Source organism: Bos indicus, chromosome 2 (assembly GCF_029378745.1).
Source record: "Bos indicus isolate NIAB-ARS_2022 breed Sahiwal x Tharparkar chromosome 2, NIAB-ARS_B.indTharparkar_mat_pri_1.0, whole genome shotgun sequence".
NCBI lineage: Eukaryota > Metazoa > Chordata > Mammalia > Artiodactyla > Bovidae > Bos > Bos indicus.
This window is the reverse complement of record NC_091761.1, coordinates 106388341-106412397: the sequence shown is the minus strand read 5'-3', so window position 1 is coordinate 106412397 and position 24057 is coordinate 106388341. Positions and strand designations below refer to the sequence as shown.

Below are 24057 nucleotides of genomic sequence, written 5' to 3'. Positions count from 1 at the left end.
CAGTCTCCTTATAGAGGAATCATCTTTCTGGAAGAACAGGTAGATTACTAAACAAGCGGCATCACCAGACTGGGTTTTCACTTCAGTTGATTCACTTCAATTTACTGATACCATTAATAATGAAGCTCTGCAAGCAGGGTAGGGTACTACTTTAAACTACAAGCTACTTTTGCTTCTCAAAACAGTCCTTTTTCTTTCTTGAGGTTTTGTTGCTTCCATCGAGGCAGAGCCCAGAAGGCAGAAGGAGTCATCCCCAAGGCCCGGGTGAAATCCTCAATGGACAGGTGCTCCTGGAAGAGGAGAGGGACCAGAGGGTCAGCTCCTTGCTTAGAGTTAGCTCTGATGAGTCACAGAAGTGTAGCATAGAAATCAGATGACGAGCAAAAAGAGGCAATGTGGTGAGGGTCAGGAAAGGGACAGGGAGGGGGGAGGTGGCATTTCTTTTCAATCTGGGGCTGTTCTGCTCTGTAGGATTGCCCTGGAGAAAGTTTCTTTGACTCCTGCAGAGAGCCCTGAATTGAACAGCTGCTTTACGGTTAACACCTGTAGGTGGAGTTCAAGCCCAGGTTGCACGGAACAGCTTCTTAGTAAACACCTTTAGATGAAGTTCAAACTCAGGTGGATCTGAAGCTCCAGTTTTCTAACCTGTTATCCTTTGCCTCCCACCTCGGCATTTTCTGCTCAAGGCTCCTGGAGCCTTGAGCTCCCCAATCCCCCAGGCAGGGTGGTGGAGCACTTTGTTTTGGAAGAAGGTCCCTGACAGCTATGGTTGTGTCCATGGTCTGCAAATGCTTTAGGTGCCCTCTGTCCCACCCAAGCTGGCTTTGCAGCTTGGTTGAGACTTCTGGACTCTGACCCCCCAGGCAAGATAGCAGGGACTGCCCATCCCAGTGGACTTGTATCTTTCCACTGGTCCTGTTGTTGAACCCTGCGGTCCTGCCAGCTGATTACTAGCCTCACCCATGCCCACATCCGCCTCTCTGTGGTTTACTCATGGGTACTCGGATTGCCCTTCTTGCTACTGCCTGCAGCGAGACCCACCAGCCCACTGTTCACTGTTACTGGCCCTCCCTTCTGAGTTTGGAGCAGCCAGAGAGTGTGTGCACTCTCCCAACTTAGCCTGGAACCCTCAATTTTTCTATAAGAATGCACACTACTCCCACAATTTAATCATCGGTGACAACAAAATTTTTAAAAGAATCTAAGCCTTTCAGTCCATCCTAAAGGAGATCAGTCCTGGATGTTCATTGGAAGGACTGATGCTGAAGCTGAAACTCCAATACTTTGGCCACCTCATGCAAAGAGTTGACTCATTGGAAAAGACCCTGATGCTGGGAGGGATTGGGGGCAAAAGGAGAAGGGGACCACAGAGGATGAGATGGTTGCATGGCATCATTGACTCGATGGACATGAGTTTGGGTAAACTCCGGGAGTTGGTGATGGACAGGGAGGCCTGGCGTGCTGCCGTGCTGTGATCCATGGGGTTACAAAGAGTTGGACAAGACTGAGCAACTGAACTGAAGCCTTTCAGACCTCTTCTACCATGGTGGAGTTGTCTTGACTCTGTTTCTTATATTCAAAATTGGTGATCTATTTACCTTTTTTTTAAAAAGGCTAATGTATATTTTATTAGATATTGCAAAATTCCCCTCTACAGGGGTAGTAACATTCTGCCCTCACAGCAAAATAATATATGTTGTTCCACAGCCTCACCAACAAAGTACATGGTCATTATTTAGCCTCCTTTAAATCACCTGGCCCAATAATACTGGCTACCCTTCCCTTTAGAAATACTTTCTGTGTGTTATGTGGTATGACAGGAAGAGTGGGACTCAGAAGACCTGATTCTTGCTCTGACTCGGCTACTAACTGGGAAAGTCACTTCCCTGCTCTGGATCTGAGTTTTCTGAGGTGTAAAACAAGCAATGACAATCACAGCTTACACATACAGAACACTTCCTGTGGACCAAGGCTGGGGAAATAGTATTTGTAATATTTTTAAGAATAATATATGCTATTAGGATCATCCCAATATTACAGTGAAGACACAGGTAATGCATAAAGGGGTCTAAAGGTGACAAGGAGGATGCAAATGTTCTAGAAACAATACACTTATGTGTATATTGGGCCCAAACCCATAACAGATGTTCCTGGAGGAAATAGCCAACTCCCATCTATAGGTTCCTTAATTCATTTCTGAGGCTTCTTTATGGTTTATTGTAACACTGGGGAAATTTTCTCTCAATACCCTCTCAAGCTAGATTTGCAGTCTATTTTGGATCTTCATGAACAGAGAATGAATATTAGAAATGTGTTTTTTAAAACATGCCCTTCTTGCCAAACTCTCTCCCCCAAAACCACACAGACAGCAGCTGCTCTCCCTGAGGGACCCTGTGCTGACTCGTCTCCTCCCCGGCACGCCTCTGAATTGCCAGCCTACCATACACATAGTGATATTCCAACCTGGATGTCTCCCCGGTGCCACTAAACTCATGATTGGCCCTGTCTTAAGCTGGGTCTGACCCAGGGTTTTTTTCAATCTCAGAAAATGACACAATTACCCCCCTTCTCATGACATTTATCCAGTCATTACCAAGTGTTGCTGATTTAACCTAAATACTTCTCGAAACCATCTCCACCCATCCCCACCCATTCTTGGGCTTCCCAGATGGGGCTAGTGGAAAAAAACCTGCCTGCCAGTGCAGGAGGTATAAGAGACATAGGTTCAATCCCTGGGTCGGGAAGATCCCCTGGAGGAGGGCATGGCAACCCACTCCAGTATTCTTGCCTGGAAAATCCCATGAACAGAGGAGCCTGGCGGGCTACAGTCCATAGGGTCACAAAGAGTCGGACACGACTAAAGGAGACTTAGCAAGTCCATTCTTCACTGAGCAACTAGAGTGGGCTTTGAAAAATGTAAACCTGACGGCCATTCCCTTGCTTCACCCATAATAGTTCCCCTTGACTTTTAGGGTGGACACCACCCTCCCCAGCCTGACAAAAAAGGTGCTGCCCAGTGCCCCCCTCCACCCAGCAGCTGCCCCTTCCCAGCTCCACCCACCCCTTGCTCTGGCCATCTTGCCCTTTCACCCAAGCTGTGTTTACATCCTACTTCTGGGCTTCCATGTATACTGTTCCCTTCTCCAAGAATATCCCACTCTGCCTGAATAATTCCCATTCATCTTTCAAGAAAAAATCTCTGGCTAAATCAGGCCCTGACCCACCTCCCTTCGGCTGGGATCCACGCCCTCAGGAAGCTCCTCTGTGGGCTTGTTCACCAGCTGCTCCAGGGGAAAGATGGGTAGAGGTCCAGAACTGAGGTTGCTGTTAGCATTGAACGCCTCCGGTTTAGAGCTTGTGAGCTCCTGGGGAAGAAACAGAAAACGTTACTTCAGCCGGTTTGTGGCTGCCTCCCAGGCTGCATTTTTCTCTGAAGTCATCAATGACCCTAGGGAACCTTCAAGAAGCCCTCCGTGGAGTTCCTTGGCAGTCAAGGGGTGAGGACCCAGCACGTTCGCTGCTGAGGGCCCACATTCAATCCTGGTCAGGGAACTATGATCCCTCAAGCTGTGCAGTGTGACCAAAAAAATATAAGCCTTCCATGACCCCTGCCTCCCACTGTCCACATACGTATACACACACTCTTCATAAGAATATGGCATACTGGACAGGATCCACAAGCTAAAGCTTGGAGGTCTATATTCAACCAAAGCTGGTTGGCTCTATGACCAGCTTTGAAAAACACGTAAACAAAACTGTTTTGTTCTATGACATAAACTTCTCTATGGCTACCGCGAATGTTCGAGGTCTACCTTGGACATTTATGACCTTTCTCTTATCTGATATGAAACTGTCAACCATAAATTCTCTTAGCCTTGACCTAACTACCTACGCTTTCCTGCCTGCACCATCAGTCAACCAAGAAGGGTTAATAGTGCCATGGGGTTCCCAGGCTGTGGGTGGGTCCGAGGAATTCACATGTTATCTGCTGATAACCCCGGTGTGCTTGGGAAATTGTTCTCATGTACTGGCCACAATTCTGCAGAGTCTACTTGGTCTTATCCCCCCTGCAAGCCTATGAACATCTTTGACTTCATATTTCCACATTCTAAGCCTGCAGGCTGAACATATCTCTATGAACTAACTGAAAGATCAAAGGAGAAGGTTTTTCTACCTGGAGAAGGGTGATGATAGTAGAGAAATCATTACTTCTCCAAGTATGGTCTGAGGACTAACTGGATCAAATTACCTGGGCCCTTTGTGAAAAACACATATTAACAGGTCTCAACCCAATTCTACAAACCAGAATTTCAGGAAATGGGACTTTGGGATTTCCTTCTTTGTGGATGGGGGGGCACGGCTTGTGGGATCTTAGTTCCCTGACCAGGGATCGAACCTGTGCCTCCTGCAGTGGAAGCACGGAGTCCTAACCACTGTACCACCAGGGAAGTCCCAGAATCTTCATTTCAATAAGCTTCCCCCACCCCCAAGTTCCCCATCACCCAGACTCTTACACATGATAAAATTTGGGGACCATTTCACTAGGGAATGGAGGAGACAAACCCACGCAAGACACTGAAGTTAAATAACAAGAAGAACTTCCAGGAGAAGAAGGAGAAAATGGTGGAAAGAAAGCAGAAGACCCTGGCACCTTCTCTGGAGCTTTCTCAGCTTTCATGGGTCTAACCACTGTCAGTGGACACTGTGGGGGCCCCTGCCACCTGCCCGGTACTCACAGCAGTGATCTGGCTCCAGTCCCCAGAGTTTCCGAGCTCCGCCTTCAGGTCCTCATAGGATTTGGAGTTCTGCATATAAAGTAAGTGACAAATTAGACCTGGGTTTCAGCAGAGGAGACAGGACCATTTTCCTTCAGGCGTTGAAAGAAGGCTGCTCTAGGCCCGAGGGGCGATGAGAAGGGGAAGGGGGAATCAGGGGGAGGCTGGAGGCTGTCCCTGAAAAATCAGGTTGGATGGTAAGGATGAGCATGAAGGGCTGACAGGTAACTGGCTGGGGCAAGGGACTATTTGCCTCGCTCAGCCCACCACGGAGATGGAGAGTATGATCTTTCCCCACCCTCTGAGTTTAAGAAGCTGCATGCAGCCTTGGAAACCCTACCCACACTGTGCGGGACTCAGGGGTCCTGGAGAACTGGGGAGCTCCCCTCAGAGCCTGGAGGGGACACTGTCACAGAGGAGTAAAAGGAATAGAGAGGACCTTGGCTCCATGGGGAGCCCCATCTCCACATCCCAGGACTTGGCAGCAAGCATGGCACATTATGAGTTCCAGCTATGCTGACAGCATGAACTAGTGAGTACATGAATGAGTCTGAGAAAGAAGCCGGCACAGATCTGGGTGGGGGAAGACCTGCCAGAGTTGTTGATGTGGGACACTGACCTGGGTTTGAGAAGTTCTGGACACATCTAGGTGTGCAGACTTGAGATTTGTTGGGCTCCCTCATCAAACACTTAGCTCATCAAACACTGATTTTTTTTAAGGCATTTGAGGAAATTAAGCTCTCAGTTTCCCTAATCTCATCTGTTGTGCCAATTTTGTGTACCCAAAGCCACCAGGGCAACACTCATTCTACCTTAGCTTTCCTTCCTCCTGCAGAAAACCTTCACTGTGATTTGTGGTTTAGTCACTAAGTCGTATCCTACTCTTTGCGACCCTATGGACTGTAGCCTGCCAGGCTCCTCTGTCCATGGGATTTTCCAGGTAATGATACTGGAATGGGTTGCCATTTCCTTTTCCATTTTGAGGACCTGCCCTCTGCTTCTCTCTGGGGCCTGTTTAGGAAAATTCTGTGGAAGTCTACTTCATTGTTCCTCAGGTCAGGACCACGTAGGACCCATTTTGCTTAGAATTTAGTGCTAGAAGACACATATTTAGACTTGTAGAACTGATGTGTTTGGAGGACCCATCAATGCCATCTCATAGAAGTTTCCACAATGATGATGGACGTTCTTTTTCTGTGCTGTCCAGTATGGCAACCACCAGCCAGCCACACATGACTAGTGAGAAATGTGAGAAATCAATTCTTTGATTTTGCTTAATTTCAATTCATTTGCATTTAAATAATCAGTACAGCTCTTCCCAATAATGTCCCAGGAGCTTTGAGCTAAATCTAGTGTACAAGCAAGACACTGTCATTAGCCTAAATTTTTGATGGACTTCCTTCCCTCTCCCTTACCAGGGGGCCTCATAGTCTTCCTTCAGCCTTACTGTCCACTCTCAGTCTCTTGAAGCCCCTTTACAAATACATCACAGGTCATCTATCCCAGTGAACAGAAAAACCCAGGAGTCTACCCTGGCTTCCTCGCATGTGCTATGAAGCATGTGCTGGGGTGGGAGGACCAGGCGGGCTGGGGCCACTCACATTCCACTTGAAGGGATCCCAAGCCAGGAACCAGCCTGTGAAGGTAGGGGGCTCGTGCCCTTGCTTCACCACAATTATGGGGGTCTCAAGGTCCCGACCGCCGGGGTGGGTCTTGAGATATTCCTGCACTGTGGTGGCTGCGGCTTTCTTCTCGTCCTCATTGGCATTCTTCCCAATCCAGAAAAAGACCTGTGGAGCATCCCAGAGTCAGCCTCCCCTGCCCACCCTCGGCTCACCCAGGCTCAGACATCCTGCTGTGGACCCTGACCTTAGGCAGGCCCCATCCGGCCTTAACTTTGCCTCTGGAAATTGGGGTTGGACAGATGCCCTCTACTTCGATATTCTGTAGATGTGTGACTCCCAGCCTCTTCAGAGCCAAAGACCCTCAGAAACACTCCTCTGCCTCATAAAATCAACTGGACTTTGGGAGTACACGTCGTGCCCTGCAGCCCCACTGGGCATCCTCCTCTCTGACCTGCCTTCTTCTTTCTTATGCTCCTGCTGTTCGTAACACCAATCTCAGAGAAAATGTATATGGAAGCCAAGAAAACATCAAACCTTACCTATCCTTAAAGCCACTATTTATTGGCCCTGGGATTAGGGTGGTCGGAAGGGCGGTCCCCAGGCCTCAAAATTACCTGGTCCCAGACATCTAGCAGGAAAACATCATCCTCTTCCAAGTCATCCTGATTGAAGTCAGGGATCTCTGTGGCCAGGAAGCGCCCAGTCTGGTTGGAACATTCAAAGAGCCGGGGAGTGATGACCAAGTTTTCCTCCTGCAGCCTGCAAGGCGGAAAGGAAATTGTGTTGGAAAGCTCATCTCCTAGAAAAATGTTCTTTCTTCTGATCACACCAAAAGTCCCCCATCCTACCAAGAGTCCAGGAGCCCTCCAAAGGAGAAATTCCCACTACTCTCCCAGGACAAGCATTTCAGTGGGCTCTTCTATAGTCCTGTTAGGAAGTTCTTCCTAATATCTTTCCTCTATCGCTCCTGCTGCTAATATAGTACATGTCTTTTTGCTTTTGAGGAAATGGTGGATCATGGACCTTCTTCAGAAAACTAGGCTTACAACTTGTGTTCCTCAGCATCTGGTCCTGTGGCAGCATGGAAAGACAGTGGCTGATGGGACCCTGGCATCTTCCTCCCAAAGGGCACACCTAGAGTCCTACCCCTCTCTTTGAGCTGCCTCCTCTGGGTGTGCACTCCCTTTGCAGGAAATATCCACCCCAGGCCCTGGGAATCCCACAATAAGTAGCACAGACACAGCCCCTGTGCCAAGAGGCTCCCAGAGCCTCGGCTGCCCCTTCCTCATCTGGTAGCCCTGTGAGCCCGACACACAGAGTCCTCAATCCACGCCTGCTGCAGGGTCTAGGTGATGTGGGTAGAGGTGCTGGGAGGCTCTCCAGCCTCAGAAGGTAAGCTGGAGGTCGAGGGACCTGGGAGTTACCTCTTGGTGCTGGCATAGGGGGCCTTCCCGCCCAGGGCCAGCCAGAAGTTGGCCGGCTCCTGCCCCTCCACCACCACTTGCTTCTCAGTCCGGGAGACAGTGTCAGCAACCATCTTGGCCATCTCCCGCTCATCTCCACTGCAACCCTGGAAAAAGGGGGGGTGGCTGTACTGGGGGAGTCCACCTCCGGTGCCCCGCCTCCCCCTCCTTCCACCACATTCACTGGCCTAGAGCTCCTGGGCCTGAGAGACTCTCCTGGATCAAGGCCCTGTGCACACAGCCCAGCGTCCTTGATGCTCCAAAGGATGGCAGAGGAGACAAGTGGATAGACCCTCCCAGTGGATAGGCGGAGGCCTCCAAGAGACTGAGTCCTCATGATAGAGATAAAGGGGGAGGCAGCAACAGGCACACACAGGGAGAGTCAGAGAGCCCAAGACATAGAGACAGGGGACTTCCCTGGTAGTCCAGTGGCTAAGACTCTGTGCTCAAAATGCAGGGGGCCTGGATTTGATCCCTGATCAGGGACCTAGAGCCCACCTGTTGCAACTAAGATCCAGCATAGTCAAATAAGTAAATAAATATTTTTTTAAAGGGACTTCCTTGGTGACATCGTGGATAAGAATCTGCCTGTCAATGCAGGGACCATGGATTCGAATCCTGGTCCAGGAAGATCCCACATGCCACAAAGCAAATTGACTCGTGCACCACAACTACTGAGCTTGAGCTCTAGAGCCCAAGAGCCACAACTAATGATCCTCTGTGCCACAACTACTGAAGCCCTCAAGCCCTAGAGCCAGCAGATCACAACTGCTGAGCCCCAGTGTTGCAACTGCTGAAGCCTGTGCGCCTAGAGCCTGTGCAAGAGAAGCCACTGCAATGGGAACCCTGCGCACCACGACCAGACAGCAGCCCGCATGCAGCAATGAAGATCCAGCGCAGCCATAAATAAATACAGCATTGTGCACGTGTTGATCTCAGGCAAGGGTTAAAAAAAAAAAACATGAAGACGGACCAACACAGGGACAGACAGGAGTCACCAGAGACAAACAGAATGAGAAAGACCTACTCAGACACAGAGGCAGAGAGTAGGGATCCAGATCCAGTGTTGAGGAGGTGGGAGGCGGGGCCAGAGGCAGCTGGGAAACCAGGAGGCGGGGCCTATGGGGGGGCGGGGGGAGTTGGAGGGGGAGGCCACTCAACTCTGCACACACCTTCCCACACCACAAGTAGCAGCAGGACTGAGTCTTGAGGATGAAGACGTCGTTGGAGTTGAGGGAGGCGGCCCGGGGTGAGACCTCAAAGGCCTTGGTGTTGTTGGCGCTGGTTCCTCGGACCTGGAATAGCCGGGTGGAGGGCACAGGCTCCACGCTGTTGGCCCGGGATGTGCCTCCCTGCAGGGAGAGATGGGCAGGAGTAACTTACCAAAGGTGGTCCTCTGATACACCATCACCGAACTAGTCTTCCCAAAACATTGCTTTGGTCATGGGCACTCCCCTGCCTGACAGCTTGGTTCAGACTAGAACCATTCTAGGTCTACAGACCAGAACCCAGCTTTCAGGGGGTCATTTGAGGCCTCACATGAGGAGGCAACCTGCCTTTCCAGGGTCACTCTCAGCTCTCCAAACCCTCCATTTAGCTCAGCCAAGCTTCTCATGATTCCCCACAGGGCCTTTCCCCTGGGCCTTCGTGCTGGCTATGCCTCTGCATCGCCCTCATTTGACCCCTGCGGAGCTGTGACCCGCCCCCACCCCCCCCAGTGTCAAAATCTCCTCCCAACCCTCTTTCCACCATGGACTCGGCCTGTTCACTGATCACTGTATTCACGAGTCCCTATGAATGAAACGTATTTCTGGCATTTAAGCACACGTGGAACAACAGACTGGTTTCAAATCGGGAAAGGAGTACGTCAAGTCTGTATATTGTCACCCTGCTTATTTAACTTATATGCAGAGTACATCATGAGAAATTCTGGACTAGATGAAGCACAAGCTGGAATGAAAATTACCAGGAGAAATATCAATAACCTCAGATATGCAGATGACACCACCCTTATGGCAGAAAGCGAAGAAGAATTAAAGAGCCTCTTAATGAATTGAAAGAGGAGAGTGAAAAAGTTGGCTTAAAACTCAACATTCAGAAAACTAAGATCATGGCATCCAGTTCCATCACTTCATGGCAAATAGATGGGGAAACAGTGGAAAAAATGACAGACTTTATTTCTGGGGGGGGCTCCAAAATCACTGCAGATGGTGACTGCAGCCATTAAATTAAAAGATGCTTGCTCCTTGGAAGAAAAGCTATGACCAACCTAGACAGCATATTATAAAGCAGAGACATTACTTTGCCAACAAAGGTCCGTCTAGTCAAAGCTATGGTTTTTCCAGTGGTCATGTATAGATGTGAGAGTTGGACTATAAAGAAATCTGTGCACTGAAGAATTGATGCTTTTGAACTGGGGTGTTGGAGAAGACTCTTGAGAGTCCCTTGGACAGCACGGAGATCAAACCAATCAATCCTAAAGGAAATCAGTCCTGAATCTTCATTGGAAGGACTGATGCTGAAGTTGAAGCTCCAATATTTCGGCTACTTGATACAAAGAACTGACTCATTTGAGAAGACCCTGATGCTGGGAAAGATTGAAGGAAGGAGGAGAAGGGGACGACAGAGGATGAGATGGTTGTATGGCATCACCCACTCAATGGACATGAGTTTGAGTAAACGCCAGGATCTGGTGATGGACAGGGAGGCCTGGCATGCTGCAGTCCATGGGGTGGCAAAGCGTCGGACATGACTGAGCAACTGAACTGAACTGAGGCACACCCTGCCTTGGACTGTTGATTCACTGCTCGTTCAGCAAGATGGTAAGCAGCATTAGCATGGCATTCTTCTCCCCCTCGGTCTTTGCAGAGGGCTGTGTACTTAGTAAGTGTTCAATAAATAGGTTATTGCTAAAGGAACGCAAGAGATGGCTATTTCAACAGGGAAGTCTGCTCCAGGTTATTTGACAGCCTGGATGGGAGGGGAGTTTGGGGAAGAATGGATACATGTATATGTATGGCTGAGTCCTTTTGCTGTTCACCTGAAACTATCACAACATTGTTAATTGGCTACACACCGATACAAAATAAAAAGTTAAAAAAAAAAAAGGTGCCAGTGCACCTTAGGTTCATCATTCCGCACATCTATCCAAAATAACTTCTTTTTTTCATCTAAAGAGGAGTTGGGGTGTAGAGAGTAATAGTCTTATACATGCTAAGTGTTTATTAAATGGATTTTTTAAAATATTGAGTAGTTGTTTCTATTTCCATTGCACATAAGTTATGGAGCCTCAAACAGTCCCCTCCCAGGAAGAGGGGGCTGCCCCCTAGCCCTGTCCCCCACCCCGCATTCTCTCCCCTGTTTCCTGGAGCCCACCCCACCTCACTGCCGCACCTGGTAGACCACCATGCATCCCTTGAAGATGGACATGAGGTGAGGTGGCTCCTTGCCCATCGGGACCCGGATCTGGACCGGTTCATTGTTGTACTCCTGGTCCAAGATGACGGCTTGATAGGCAGAGGCTGTGATTTCATCCTGACTGGCCTGGCTGCCCTGGGGATGTGCAGGGTGGGAGGGGTGAGGTGAGGCCAGCTCCCAGTTCTAACTTCATATCCAATTCTGACTGGCCCTAAACCCAACTGTCTTCCCCACCAATCCCCACCCTGAACAAAACCAAAATCCACCCTCCCAACCCAGACCTCATCTGTGATCCCAGCCCCACACCTAATCTTTCTCCAGCCTCAGTCCACCCCAACCCACCTTGACCCCCAACCTCCTCTCCCGCTTACTGCACCTTTCTTGAGGAAACACCACGACTACCCTCCACTCACCCCCCAGCACCCCCAGACATCTCCCGCTCCCTTGCATCTGGACATAGAAACCCAGTCACAGCGGGTGAAGAGAAGGCACAGGAAGCCATGGAAGTTGGAAAGGAGACTCAGAGAGCCAAAGGGGAAGGGTTGTGAGTGGGGCTACCCAGAGCCAGGGGGATCTCCCAGCCAAAGCAGCTCCAAAATGGAAAGCGGGTAAGATATCCACACCAGAGGTATTCAACTCAAGGGCGATGGCCGCTTGGCAGGGGTATAGTGAAGTGGGGTTGAGCAGCTGCGCTCTAAACAGGGTGGAGTGGGGCCTGACCTGCCAGATGTAGAGCAAGTAGTGCGGCTTCTCGTTGATGAAGTAGGTGTAGAGCAGCAGGTAGCAGTCGCCCCCAAAGAAGTGGCCAAGCCACTTGGTATTCACAGGCACCAGCTCTAGGTTCTCGATGCGCCACATCTGGGGCCGGTACCAGGCTAGTGTGAGGTCCAGGACAGACTCCACCAACCCTGCCCCCTGGCCCGGGCCTCTCTCCCCGTCATACCTGCACCTCCCCACTCCCATCGTCCACCATCTTCTGCTGGGCAGCCACCTGAGGCTGGACATGCATGGACATGGCATCAAACTTCACCTGTTCCACCTTGGCTGGAGTGAGGGGGGAAATCATGACACCCAATGTCACCAGCTGAGTTCCCCCAGGTTCTCACAACAGCCCTGAATGGGAGCTGCAATTCTTAGACCCATTTTACAGATGAGGAAACTGAGGCTAGAGAGATTCGGTAGCTTGTCCCAGGTCACACAGCTAGCCAGTGGCAGAGCTATAACACAGAACCCTATCTCCTTCCTGTAAGACTCATGTTTTGTCCGGGCCTCCCAGAGCAGCCACAGGAGGGACATTTTCTCCTCCCCCGGGTGCGTGGCATGGAGCTTGTCCTTAGCAAATATTGTCTGGAAGACTGGAGATGTTTGGGTTTGGGTTCTGAGGAGACCTAACACTACTCCAAATGAAAGGTGAGCTGTTCTCAGCTCCCTTTTTGTGACAACTCTTAAGTTTATCCAAGTCCCTTTGTGTCCACGCCCCTCCACCTGGGGAGCCCAGAGTCAGGGTGCAGTGTTCACGAGAGGAGTGCTCAAGGAGGGCAGGAGGCAGGTCCAGCGCTCTCCTGGCCCCACTGCCCACTTCCGGCCCCACCCCACCTCAGGCCAGCCCTCACCCACGGAGCCCACGGTGTGGGTTTTGCCTAGGCCGGTGGTCCGGTTGGGTACTGTCCACTTCTGGAAGAGCTGCTGAAAGACAGCTGACTCGGCCCCGTCGTTCTGCAGCTCCACCTGTGTGCTCGGCGGGTACTGCTTCGCTTTGATAAAGTTCTGGGACGAGAAGGAAGAGTCTGGGGTGTGTCCCTCCCCCAGGCTCCACCCCCCAACAGGAGCTAAAGCCTGGCTGTAACCCCAATCAGACCCACCACTAACCTGCCCTGGCCCCAAGCCCAAACCAGACTCTATTCACTGTCCCAGTGCTGGCCTCAAATCTAACCCAGCTGACTCCCACCCCAGGTCACACCAGACTCCACCTCAAACCTAACTCTGACCTCAACCCTGAATCTAACTCTAACCCCCAAACCCACTTCAGACCCCTCACTCCAAGGCCAAATCTGACCCAAACCTGACCCCAGTCTCCATCTCCAAACTTGAGCCCAACCCCCAATCCAACGTTGACCCCCAGCCAGTTCAGGGTTACTGACTCCAGCTCCTACAATGACCCCAAACTCTGACTTGGCCTCAGCCCCATGCTGACCCACCCCGCTTCTTGTAAGGAGGCTGGCCTCCGTTTCTCTCTCCCTTTTCAGAGCCAAACTCAAGGTGCAAGCCCTGAGGAGGCTCCCTTTTTGTGACGATTCTTGAGGTCGCCGGGTGGTTGGCTTCCTGGGGTGCAGAGAACCCTCAAGATGACCCCCCAGAACTAAGTCAGCCCCAGAGCCACCCCTGGCCTTTAGCCCCCACTGCCCTCTCCCTGCTGGGTGGCCTTCTCTGCCCCTCCTCCAAGTTCTCCTCCTCGACACCCAGACCCACCAGTGCCTGGTTCATGGCTTCCTTCTTCTCCTGGGCGTTGGCATTCTTCCCCTTCCACACATAGATCTTTAGGCCTCCCTGGTCCAGGATGTAACAGTCCTGGAGCGGGAGAGAAAGCACAGGGCAAGAGCCTGAGGGCGCAGGCTGGGGGAGCTGCAGACACAGAAGTTTGCCTCTTGCGACCCCACCCCAACCACCCCAGGTCCCTGGTGGAGAGTGGACAGGGGGCGGGTGGGTGATGGGGAGCTGGGGCTGGGGGCACCCCGGACCCTCTCACCTCGTGACTGAGCAGGTCTTGTGTGAGTGGCTGCGTGGCGATTTCTCTGACCACCACCTTTCCCTCTGAGTCAGACACACTGCAGGACAAAGATGCGGCATAGACAAGGAGGATGCTGGACACTCGCCCCGGGGTCTCCTCCCCCAGGAGGTACCCCCTGTGCCAGGAGGAGCCCCACGCAGCCGGGCACTCACTGGTACAACTTGAGGGCAGCCTTGAGGGCCGGCTCCACCACCGTGTCGGCCACAGCGGCCTTCAGCTCCTTCCGTTGGCCCAGCACGTGGTTCATGATCTCCATCAGCTGTGGTGAGGCCTTCTCGTCCTCCCCGTCCACCACGCCCACGTAGGTTCGCCCACCCCGCTCCTGGTCGCGGATCTCCTTGGCCAGGTTCATGCCCTGCAGGGAGGCCCCGGGACGCATGAAGGCTGGCGGGGCGGCGGGGGCGGTGGACAGGGCAGCATCCGCCACCCCAGACCACACCTGGAGAGCCCAGCAGCCCCAAAAGGGGAGGCACCTGCCCAGCGCTTCCCTTTCAAGGAGGGGACCAGGCTTTGAAGATGTGTGTCAGGAAGCCAAACTAAAACCTCAGGAAGAGCAGTCTTCTTCATGAGCAAGAGGGGGTCTGGTGAGGGGGCGGGACTTGCCAGGCCTTTGGTTTTGACATTGTTTGAAATGTGTGATTTTGCTTCAAAGTTTTGCATGAGAGGTGAGCCCTGAAGATCACAGTCCTGTCTCTTTGTCCCAAAGCCGTGTACACACACCCTCACACACTCACACACACACAAAGCCTCACATGGGCTCACACACATGTGCACACGCACACACACACACACACACACACACACACACACACACAGCCTGGCTCACTCTTTCAGCCTAGTGTCTCCTACCCAGTTCCCGGCCGTTCCACTCCGGCCCCCTCCCCTCTCCACGGCTCCCTTCACCCCACTGCCCCCCTCGCCAGGCCCACATTTCTGTTTCAAGCCTAGCCCTATTTATCCAGCTCCCAAGACAGCCCCATTTTAAGATGCCCCAAACCCAACCTTGATTTTCTCCCCAACTCTGTTGCTCCCTGATCTTTCCATTTGAGAAAATGGGACCCTACCCATCCCCACAAAAAGCACAACCTTTGACTTCTGTCTCTCTCCTCTCTTGTCACCCCCAACCTGACATACGTCCTGTGATTCCACCTTCCCAGCCCCCTCCTCACCTAGGAATGTGCCCTCAGCTCCTCCTCTCCCCTCGCCCCTCAGAAGTCAGGGTGCCCTTCAACGGCATCCCAGGCACTGAGAACAAACTTCAACCCTCTCACATGGCTTCCTGACCACACAGCACATCCTTTGAGACACCCCCACCCTCCTTTCCAAACTCCCCAAAGTCCCCGTCTCGGGCTTCGTCTGAGCTGGAAGGTTGTCTGCCATACACCTCTCTCCTGCCTTACGGCCCGCTCCTCCCCACCCGCCCTCCTCCCAGAAGCCTTCTTAGACCCCTCCGAACCCTGAGAGCCACACTCCCCACCCCTCACTTCTCCAGTATTCCCTTCACATCTGTCTCCCCTCCTGGATGGCCCACTGGACGCCAGAGCTAGGGCAGGGCTCTGCCCATTTCATTGACCACCGGCTCCCAGTGCTGGGCACAGCATCTGCCACAAGCAGGGACTCATCAGACGTTAGTGGATCTACCACAGTGCATGCATGCAGACTCCTACACGCATACCTCACTGCATACACATGGAGACTCAGATTCACCTTCAAACATAGCACCCCGGACAGTCAGGGAAGAGAGCGCTGAGGAAATGGGGGCTGGTGGAGGCGTGGCAGCAGTCTGGCAAGTTTGGGAGGGAGGCCAGGTGCTGGAGGCAGGAGCAGGGAGGAGCAGCGTGCGATTTGGGGGGTGGGCACAGGGCAGGGTTACCCTGAGTCTCTCCATGTGGTTACTCTCCGGCCCATTCCACTGTATGATGAGCTTCCCAAGGTCCAGGAGGAAAACATCCCCACGGTTGAAACTCTTCCAGGACATCTCCACCTGGGGAGCCATGGGGCAGGCACAGACCCCACTCAGACCCTGTCCATCATCCATCAATCTCTCCCCCACCCCTTCCCTGCCCCTCACCCCTCCTCAGCCTCTGCCCTCCGCCCAGACAGGGCAGTGGATAGGAGGAGAGGAGGCTGTGCCCCCTGAGCCCTGGTTGATGCCCACCTCTCCGGCCACCACATTCCTCTTGCCCTTTACGTGGAGCAGCCGCTGGATGTCATAGGAGTTTGTCTCGACTTGCTTCATGCCAGAAGCCACGCCCCCTTTCCGGATCCTGTGAAGAGATGTGAACTGACCCAAGGGAGTGGGCTGGGAGGTGTGACAGACCCCCCGTCCTCCCAGATCCTGGGGATGTGGTTGCCACGGGGCCCATTTGAGGGCTGGGGCTGGGAGTAAAGAGCTGCCTGAGGCCTTGGGGTCACAAACCCCAAAAAGGCACTCACTCTCAGGGCCATGCAAGTGCAAGGTCACTCTATCGCCTCCGTTTGCATGACCCTGGCCGTGAGTGCCTCCTTGGACTTTGTACCCTAGGTGCCTCGCTTGCCTCACCCTAGTTCTAGCCCTGCTCAGAGGCCTGCAAAAGGTGGGTGCATGGTAATGGGGCCATGTGGAAGGACAGGACAGGGGGACTGAAGCGAAGGGAAGAGGGAAAATGCTGAAGACAGAATTGTGTCTCCTCCCAAACTCAAGGCTGAAGACCAAGGACAGGGCAGCAGGAGAGATGGGGGTGGGGAATGGAAAGGTGAACAAAAATTACCTTCATGGGCTCCCTGCAGAGCCTCAGGCTCCCTTTCCAGCCCCAGGTCTGCCCCCCAGCCTCAGGTATCCCTCCCAGCCCTGGCTCCATTCCCGAGCCTGTAGCGTGCACCTCCGTACACAATGCCCTTCTTGAAGTAGCCTCGGAAGGTGTCACTCTCGTTGCCCTGGACCTCACGGTGCTGGACGGCCCGGCCCTTCAGAAAGTCATCCATCTGCGTGGTGTAGATGGCAGCCGCCCCTTGCTCGTCCTGGGACGAGGCCTGGCCGATCCAGTAATGAATGTCATAGGACAGGTTGCTGCCTGTCTTGTGGATCTAGGGAGAGAACACGTCCAGTGGGCCCAAGGCCCTGGGCTCCCACAGTCCTCTCCCTGCCTCCCTGCTTTACATGGTCTCCTGAACGTGTGGGGCCAGCACCACAGGGGAGCTTGGCATGGAGAAGTTCATGGGATGAGAGGTCAGGAGCCCTGTGTTGTTGTAGTTCCTCAGACCCTCTGAGACATGGGGCAGGTGTCTTCCCCTGGGCCTTGGAAATAACTTGGTTGGACTACGGCAGCATTTTCCGAAGTTATGTGCACAGACCATCAGAGGTCTAGGAGGTGACTTGGTAGTATACAGTGAGATGACTTTGAAAATTTTTTTTGTCCACCCCTCTCAGCATAGGGGATCTTAGTTCCCTAACCAGGGATAGAACCCATGTCCGCTGCAGTGGAAGTGTGGAGTCTTAACCAGCGGTCTTCCAGGAAATCCCTGATTATGGAAATATTTTATAGCTACTTTCTGTTTGTGAAACGGGATACTGCTTTCCATTTGTGATAATGACACTGAGTTAAGTTTTTTTTATATGAAACTTTTAGTATTTTATTCATTTTCATAGTTTTACGGTATTAGTAAAAATAATGGCCATTATAAATAAGTATAAAATGGAAGTTGATGAAAAAATAATCCCAAGTCTTCCTTGACTCCCACCCTCCCACCAAAAAACTAGCTAGTATATGGCAAATATCCTTTTCACATATTATCTTTAGGCATATATTCACTTTGTAGTGGTGGATGGTTTAGTCGCTAAGTCGTGTCTGACTCTTGTGATCCCACGGACTGTAGCCTGCCAGGCTCCTCTGTCCATGGTGTTTTCCGGGCAAGATTACTAGAGTGGGTTGCCATTTCCTTCTCCATGAGTTAAGTTTTTAAATAAATAGATTTAAATTTTAAAAGTGAATCAGTAAAAGTACAAATGCATTAATGATACAGGATGCAGAAGAAACCAAGACAGTCAAATGAAGTTGACTGTGGATTTTGGGAACATGGACTCAAAGTAGGGTGACATCCCACCAGTTCAGAAGCTCGTCCAAGACTATAAATCCACAGAGGGTCACCCCAGCTGGGAGCTCAGTGGTTCAAGGGCAGCAATTGGCTCTTAGATCTCTGACCCTCTGGTGCTACGGCTAGGCTGGGAACGCCCACTGAACACTATCTTGGGATGAAGCTGGGCAGCAGTCCCCATTGCCCCCAGCTTCCTGGTTCCTCCTGCTGCTGCCCTAAGCTTTGCTCTCTGCTGCGCCCCCTCCCCTGCCCATTCCCCACTCACAGCCAGGATTACATAGCAGTCACCATCGAAGAAGCTGCCAAAGGAGTTGGAAGGAACAGGCACCATCTGCATGGCCTAAGGAGAGAAGGGAAGTCAGAGGGTTTGACCACCCAGGACCCCCAGCTTCCCTGCCTCCCTTTAACCAAACGGAGAGTTGGGAAAGGAAGAGCCAGGAAGAGAGCACGAGAAAACCCGACCAGGAGGGTGGATGTGAGGAGGGCGGGCCGGGAAAGGAAGGAGCAGGAGGAGGGGTCGATGCCTGAGGACAGGGCGGGGATGGCACCAGGGGCTCGCAGGCCAGCAGGGCAGGGTGGAGGACAGTCAAGCCTTCCTCGCCTCAGTCCATCCCCGGCCTGCAGAGCCTGCCCTGTGACCAGGCAGTATCCTCACCTCGATCCTCCATATCTGCACCCCAGGCGTGGTGATGTTGAGGGAGCCTTTGACTTGGGCGCTCAGTTTGGTCATGGCGGATGAGCCTAGGGGAGAAGTGGTGTGGGGGCAAGAAGAAGACCTGGGAACCCTGGCTTTCAGGGGCCACTCTTCCAGCCCAGCCCTGGAGAGCTCCTCTCTCTCCAGGGCTCAGGGCTCTGAGAGAAGGTCCCCACCCTGGGCCCTGACTGGCCAGGGGGGTCCCACCTGGCTCTGATCTTGTCACTCTTGTTCAAACACCTTTCCTGACTCCCTATCACCCACTGAAAAAAGGTCCCACTCCTAAGCCTGGCACACAAGGTCCTTCTTGATGCAGACCCAAATGATTTTTCTGCCTGAAAATTTTTGATCAAAGTCATGCCTGGCTAAAAAATACATATTATACTGAGTTGTTTTTTTTTTTTTTTTTTAAGCAAAGAATAAACAAGGGTTGAAAAGTATACATGCTCAAAAGAATTGAAGAAAAACAGGTGTTCAAACAAAACTTGCACATGAAGTTTCATAGCAGCTCTATTCACAAGAGCCAAAAGGTGGAAAGAACCCAAATGTTCATCAACAGATGACTAAATCAACAAACGGTGGTCTGTCCACACAATGGAATAGTACTCAGCCATCAGAAGAAATTAAGCACCATACACCCTGCATCGTGGTTGAACCTTGACCAAGATGCCAAGTGAAAGAAGCCAGACACAATGGCCCCATTTTGTGTGACTGCATTTACATGAAGTGTCCAGAACAGGCAAATCAATAGAGACAGCATGTGGTTGCCAGGGGCTGCGGGGAAGGGAGGAATGAGAAGTAACCCCTTGTGGGTGTGGCGTTTCCATTTGGGATGATGAAAATATTCTCAAACTAGACAGCGGTGATGGCTGCACAGAATTTTGAATGTCTTGAATGCCCCCTAATTGTATGCTTTAAAGTGGTTAAAATGGTAAGTCTTATGTTCTGTGTATTTTATCACAATAGAAAAGTGTGTGCAGCAGTTTCCTATTTCTTGCTACCCCCAACTCTCAAGTGAAAGTGAAAGTCGCTCAGTCATGTCCGACTCTTTGCAACCCCATGGACATTAAATTCCATGGAATTCTCTAGGCCAGAATACTGGAATGGGTAGCCTTTTCCTTCTCCAGGGGATCTTCCCAACCCAGGTCTCTTGCATTGCAGGTGGATTCTTTACCAGCTGAGCCACAAGGGAAGTCCCAAACCCTCAAACACCCCTCAATTACTGTTCTGGTGGCCCACAAGATGTGGACCCCGGGGTAGGGCCCTGTTTGTTCAGTGCTGAATCCCCAGCTTCCAGCTCTGCTGGAACTTTGTTGAGTGGGTGTGTGGGTAGATGGTCAGGTGGTTGGGTGGTTGGCTGAGTTTGTGGGTAAAAGTAATTAAGTGGATGGATGAGGGAATAAATGAGTGAATGAATGAATGAATGAACCTTTCCCACTGGGAACCGCCCTCCACCCACTGAGCTTGAAGAAATCTCTCCCCTATCTTCTTTCATGTTCTATTTTATGGCTCTTTTCCTTTGACCTCTAGCTATATTCTCTACTCCAAGTGCTCATCAGAATTGCCTAGGGAGCTTTAAACAACACTGGTGCATTGATGCTCAAGCTATCTCAAACCCCCAAGGATTCTGATTTAATTAGGCCAGGGTGGGGCCCAGGCTTGGCACTTTATTTTCTGCCTTTGGGGAGGCAAGCCAGAGGTGCTTTCAAAACTCCCCAGTGATTCCGATGAGCTAGGGAGGAGAGTCACTTGTCCCCAGTAATTTTTGTCCCAGGTTTCCTGCCCCTCCCTCCCAGTCTGGAGGCCATCGCATTCCCCACGGAGTTACCACCCAGCCTGGCTTGGAGTTGCCCTCCATGAATGCTCCTTGAACTGATGAATAATGAATGAAAGATCATGTGGCCCCCACCACCGTGCTCTGACAGCTGGAACCTACCTAATCTCTCCTTGCACCTGGACTCTGAGTCACCCCTTGGAACAATGACCTGGTCTTTTACTGCTGATAAACTCCCTCTTCCGACTCCTGAAGGGTGACCACCCTCTCCCTGGCATAGTGGAATTTGGGGACAACATCTTCCTGCCCAGTCTCTGATTAGCGCCCCCTCCAGCAAATTAGGGCCACCTGCTGATGGCCAGCACTGCACCTGTAGGAGCCCCTAATGCCTGGGTCCTGTCTGATATCCCTGTGGGTCAGGGCCTCCTCCATGAGATATTTCTCAATCCATGGAGACCTCAGGGTTCCCAGGACTCCTTGTTCAGTTGAACCAATTTGGGTACAAATGAAGAAAACGTTTCCTCTTATTTCAATCACCACTTTTGCCCATATCCCTCTTTTTGCCAAAACAGACCGACCCTCACTAGCTGTGCGAACATGGTGTGTATCTTCACCCATGAGGTTGGCAGTCGACGACCAGGTGATCCCTAAAGTCCCACTGGGGGAATTCCCTGGTGGTCCAGGGGTTGAGAATGAACTTCCACTGCAGGGGGCACAGGTTCAATCCTTGGTTGGGGAACTAAGATCCCACATGCCATGCAGTGTGGCACAAAATAAATAAATGAAAAATTACAAAAAAAAAAAGTCGCATCAGGAATATGTTCTGAATCTAGGAGGGACCAGCAAAAGCAAAAGAGGGCAGACAAGATGAGGCCCTTCTTATCCATCAAAACAGTGGAGACTCAGGGGAGCAGGGGTTTGAAAAAGTTGGCGCTCTGCCTCCCTAGAGAGAAATCAGGACTGGGGACCTCCAGCAGCCTGAAGAGGGAAGAGGTGGGCAAGGGGATTCTGGGAGAGCCGCCCCAAGAGGTGGACTCATACTGCAAGAGTACCCCATGGATACTCGCCAGCTGCTCCTGCCTCGTAGGTGCTGGTTAGAGCAGATGCCTCTGTCCCACAGTGCCCCCACTCCAATGGACCCTCTCCAGCCTTGCATCTCCTGAACTGCTGGGAGGAGTAGGGGGCCCATGCTGACTCCCCGTTGCCCATAGCACAGCCCTGCCCTGGGTTTGAATATGTGATGTCTTCTCCCTCAACTTGAATTCACTGGCTCCCCCCTCACTCCTGGTCCCCGCGCTCCTCTGTCCCCACCTCACCAAAGGGCACAATCACTCCCGGACCCCGAAGTCAGCCATTGGTGCACACCCCGAAACCTTCCTTCTCCTGCCCTCCAACACACCCCCATCCCTCTCTGCTTCTGGTAACAGCACACCATTCACTGGCCCTGGCCACACCCACCCGCCCCATGCTGCTTCTCACTCTCCCCTCATGTCCCTTCTTTTTCCTTTCATTTTCCTTTCCAATGCACTCCCCACCATTCTTCACTTGGCCAACACTCCCAAGCTCTTCTGGTCTCAACTTAGGTCTCATTTATTCCAAGATGCCTTCCTAGAATCCTCAGGTTAGACGAGAGACCCGTCCTCAGGGACCCCAAGCCCTCCTGGCCAAAAAATGCCTCTTTTGGTCCTCTCACCACAGGATGGTGCTAGGCTCTGTTTGTAAGTATGAGGTTCTCAAGGTCAAGGACCCAGACGCGTTTGTCTATGTAACCCCCAGCTCCTAGTACACGTGCATGCTAAGTCATTTCAGTCATGTTCAGGTCGTGGCAGACCGTATGGACTGTAGCCCACCAGGCTTCTCTGTCCATGGAATTTTCCAGGCAAGAATACTGGAGTGGGTTGCCATGCCCTCCTCCAGGGGATCTTCTCAACCCAGGGATCAAACCCATGTCTCTTAAGTCTCCTGCATTGCCTGGCAGGTTCTTTACCCTAGCACCACTTGGGAAGCCCCCCAGCACATACTAGGTGCTCAATAAATATTCTTGAAGCAGAAATACTGAACTGTAGAATGAAAGGAGTGGCCCTTCTTAGGGCCATGGAAGAATTAGGGTTCCTGCTGTCCCCTGGGTCCCATCTTCCCTTTATAAGTGCTGCCCCATGGTCCTGGGAGTTCGGGCTCCAAAGAGCTCCAGAGTGCTCCCACTGCTCTCTGTCCCTAGTTATGCAGTTCTGAGCAGGACAGGGATGTGGCAGTATTCGAAATGAAGGACAAACTCTTGCTTTGTTAGGCCAGTGAGAGCAGAGCGAGTGACATATGCCAGCCCTCCAGCCTGCAGACTCAGCCTCACCCCCACCCAAGAGCACCTGAACAGGCTTCCTGGGAAGCGGGTGGTCAGTATGTCCCAAGATCCTAACCTGGACTTGCCCCCACTCCCCTGCCCCACCTCCTTTCAGCTGAATGGGGCTACAGGGTCTGGTGAGGCTGAGGGGATGGGTCCAGGGGAGGAGAGATGGGATAGCATGCCTGCAAGGGCGGCCGAGGGTAGACGGGGCCCGGCCCTGCCACCACCAGCCCCCTGCCCCTGCTTCTGTCTTTGCCCATTCCATCCCTGATGCCTGTTGCTCACACTTTGGTATCCAGGAGACAAGAGTGCTGAGGTCCCAGGAGTGACAAGGAAATGGAGATGCAGAGGAAAAAACCATCTCAGATGAGGAAGAAATGAGCAAAAAGATGGTGGGAGCCAGGGGAGGGGGAGAGGGAGGTCAGGGTGACCAGCTGCTCCCCGATGGCCCAGGACTGGCGGGTTTTACATCTACAAGTCCTCAGATTATTCTCTGTCCAGGGCGATCCGGGCCAGGTGGCACCCAACACAGGGTGGGGACCGATGGCAGGCAGTGGGGTAGGAAAGGGCCGTTGTCTGGGGTGAAAGCTCCACTGTCCTTCTTTTGGAGGCCTGGGAGGCCACCCTGTGCTCCCTGCCCTTTCCAGACTCTCCAGAGAGCCAAGCCTCTCCCTCACCCCCACCCCAAGAAGCTGCAGGAGGCCCCAGGCTGCCCGCGGCCGGAAGCAGCCGACCCGGTCCTGCCCTCTCCCACCACCTACAGTGCTGGGTCCCCGCAGGGTGGCCTTACCTGTCTGGGGGAGGCAGCTGCCACCTGGGAGATCTCAGGGAGTTGTGGCAAGCTGGCTGGAGGAGAGCGACCTTTGTCCCCACCGCCCCCCCCTTCTAGGAACTGCCTTCACCATATAAGGGAAGATAGGGCCCCAGGGAGAGAGGGAATGGGCGAGGGGGTGGGGAGGCAGGTGGCCGCCGTGTCCCTGGGAGCCAGGAGCCCAGTGACTGCCAGACACCCACAGCCGAGGGGCCCCACCCCTGGGTCCCCAGCGAGCACCCAGGGATGGGATACGTTTCTGCCCGGGGCCCAGATGCTCGCTGCAGGTGGACAG

At 52.4% G+C, this 24057-nt stretch overlaps 1 protein-coding gene across 1 annotated transcript; it reads right to left on the bottom strand.

Moving 5' to 3' along the window:
- Positions 1 to 74: 74 nt before the first annotated feature.
- VIL1 (villin 1) lies at positions 75 to 23835 on the bottom strand. Its single transcript, XM_019976694.2, has 20 exons — positions 23742 to 23835; positions 18798 to 18883; positions 18408 to 18482; positions 16938 to 17134; positions 16227 to 16335; positions 15942 to 16052; positions 14221 to 14423; positions 14027 to 14105; positions 13750 to 13848; positions 12894 to 13047; positions 12224 to 12324; positions 12001 to 12138; positions 11257 to 11415; positions 9036 to 9215; positions 7825 to 7970; positions 7015 to 7159; positions 6377 to 6565; positions 4737 to 4805; positions 3225 to 3365; positions 75 to 290 (listed from the first exon to the last, which is right to left on the bottom strand). Exons 2-20 carry the CDS (start codon positions 18870 to 18872, stop codon positions 177 to 179), a joined length of 2484 nt encoding a protein of 827 aa, XP_019832253.2. The 5' UTR covers positions 18873 to 18883; positions 23742 to 23835; the 3' UTR covers positions 75 to 176.
- Between the last annotated feature and the right edge of the window lie 222 nt (positions 23836 to 24057).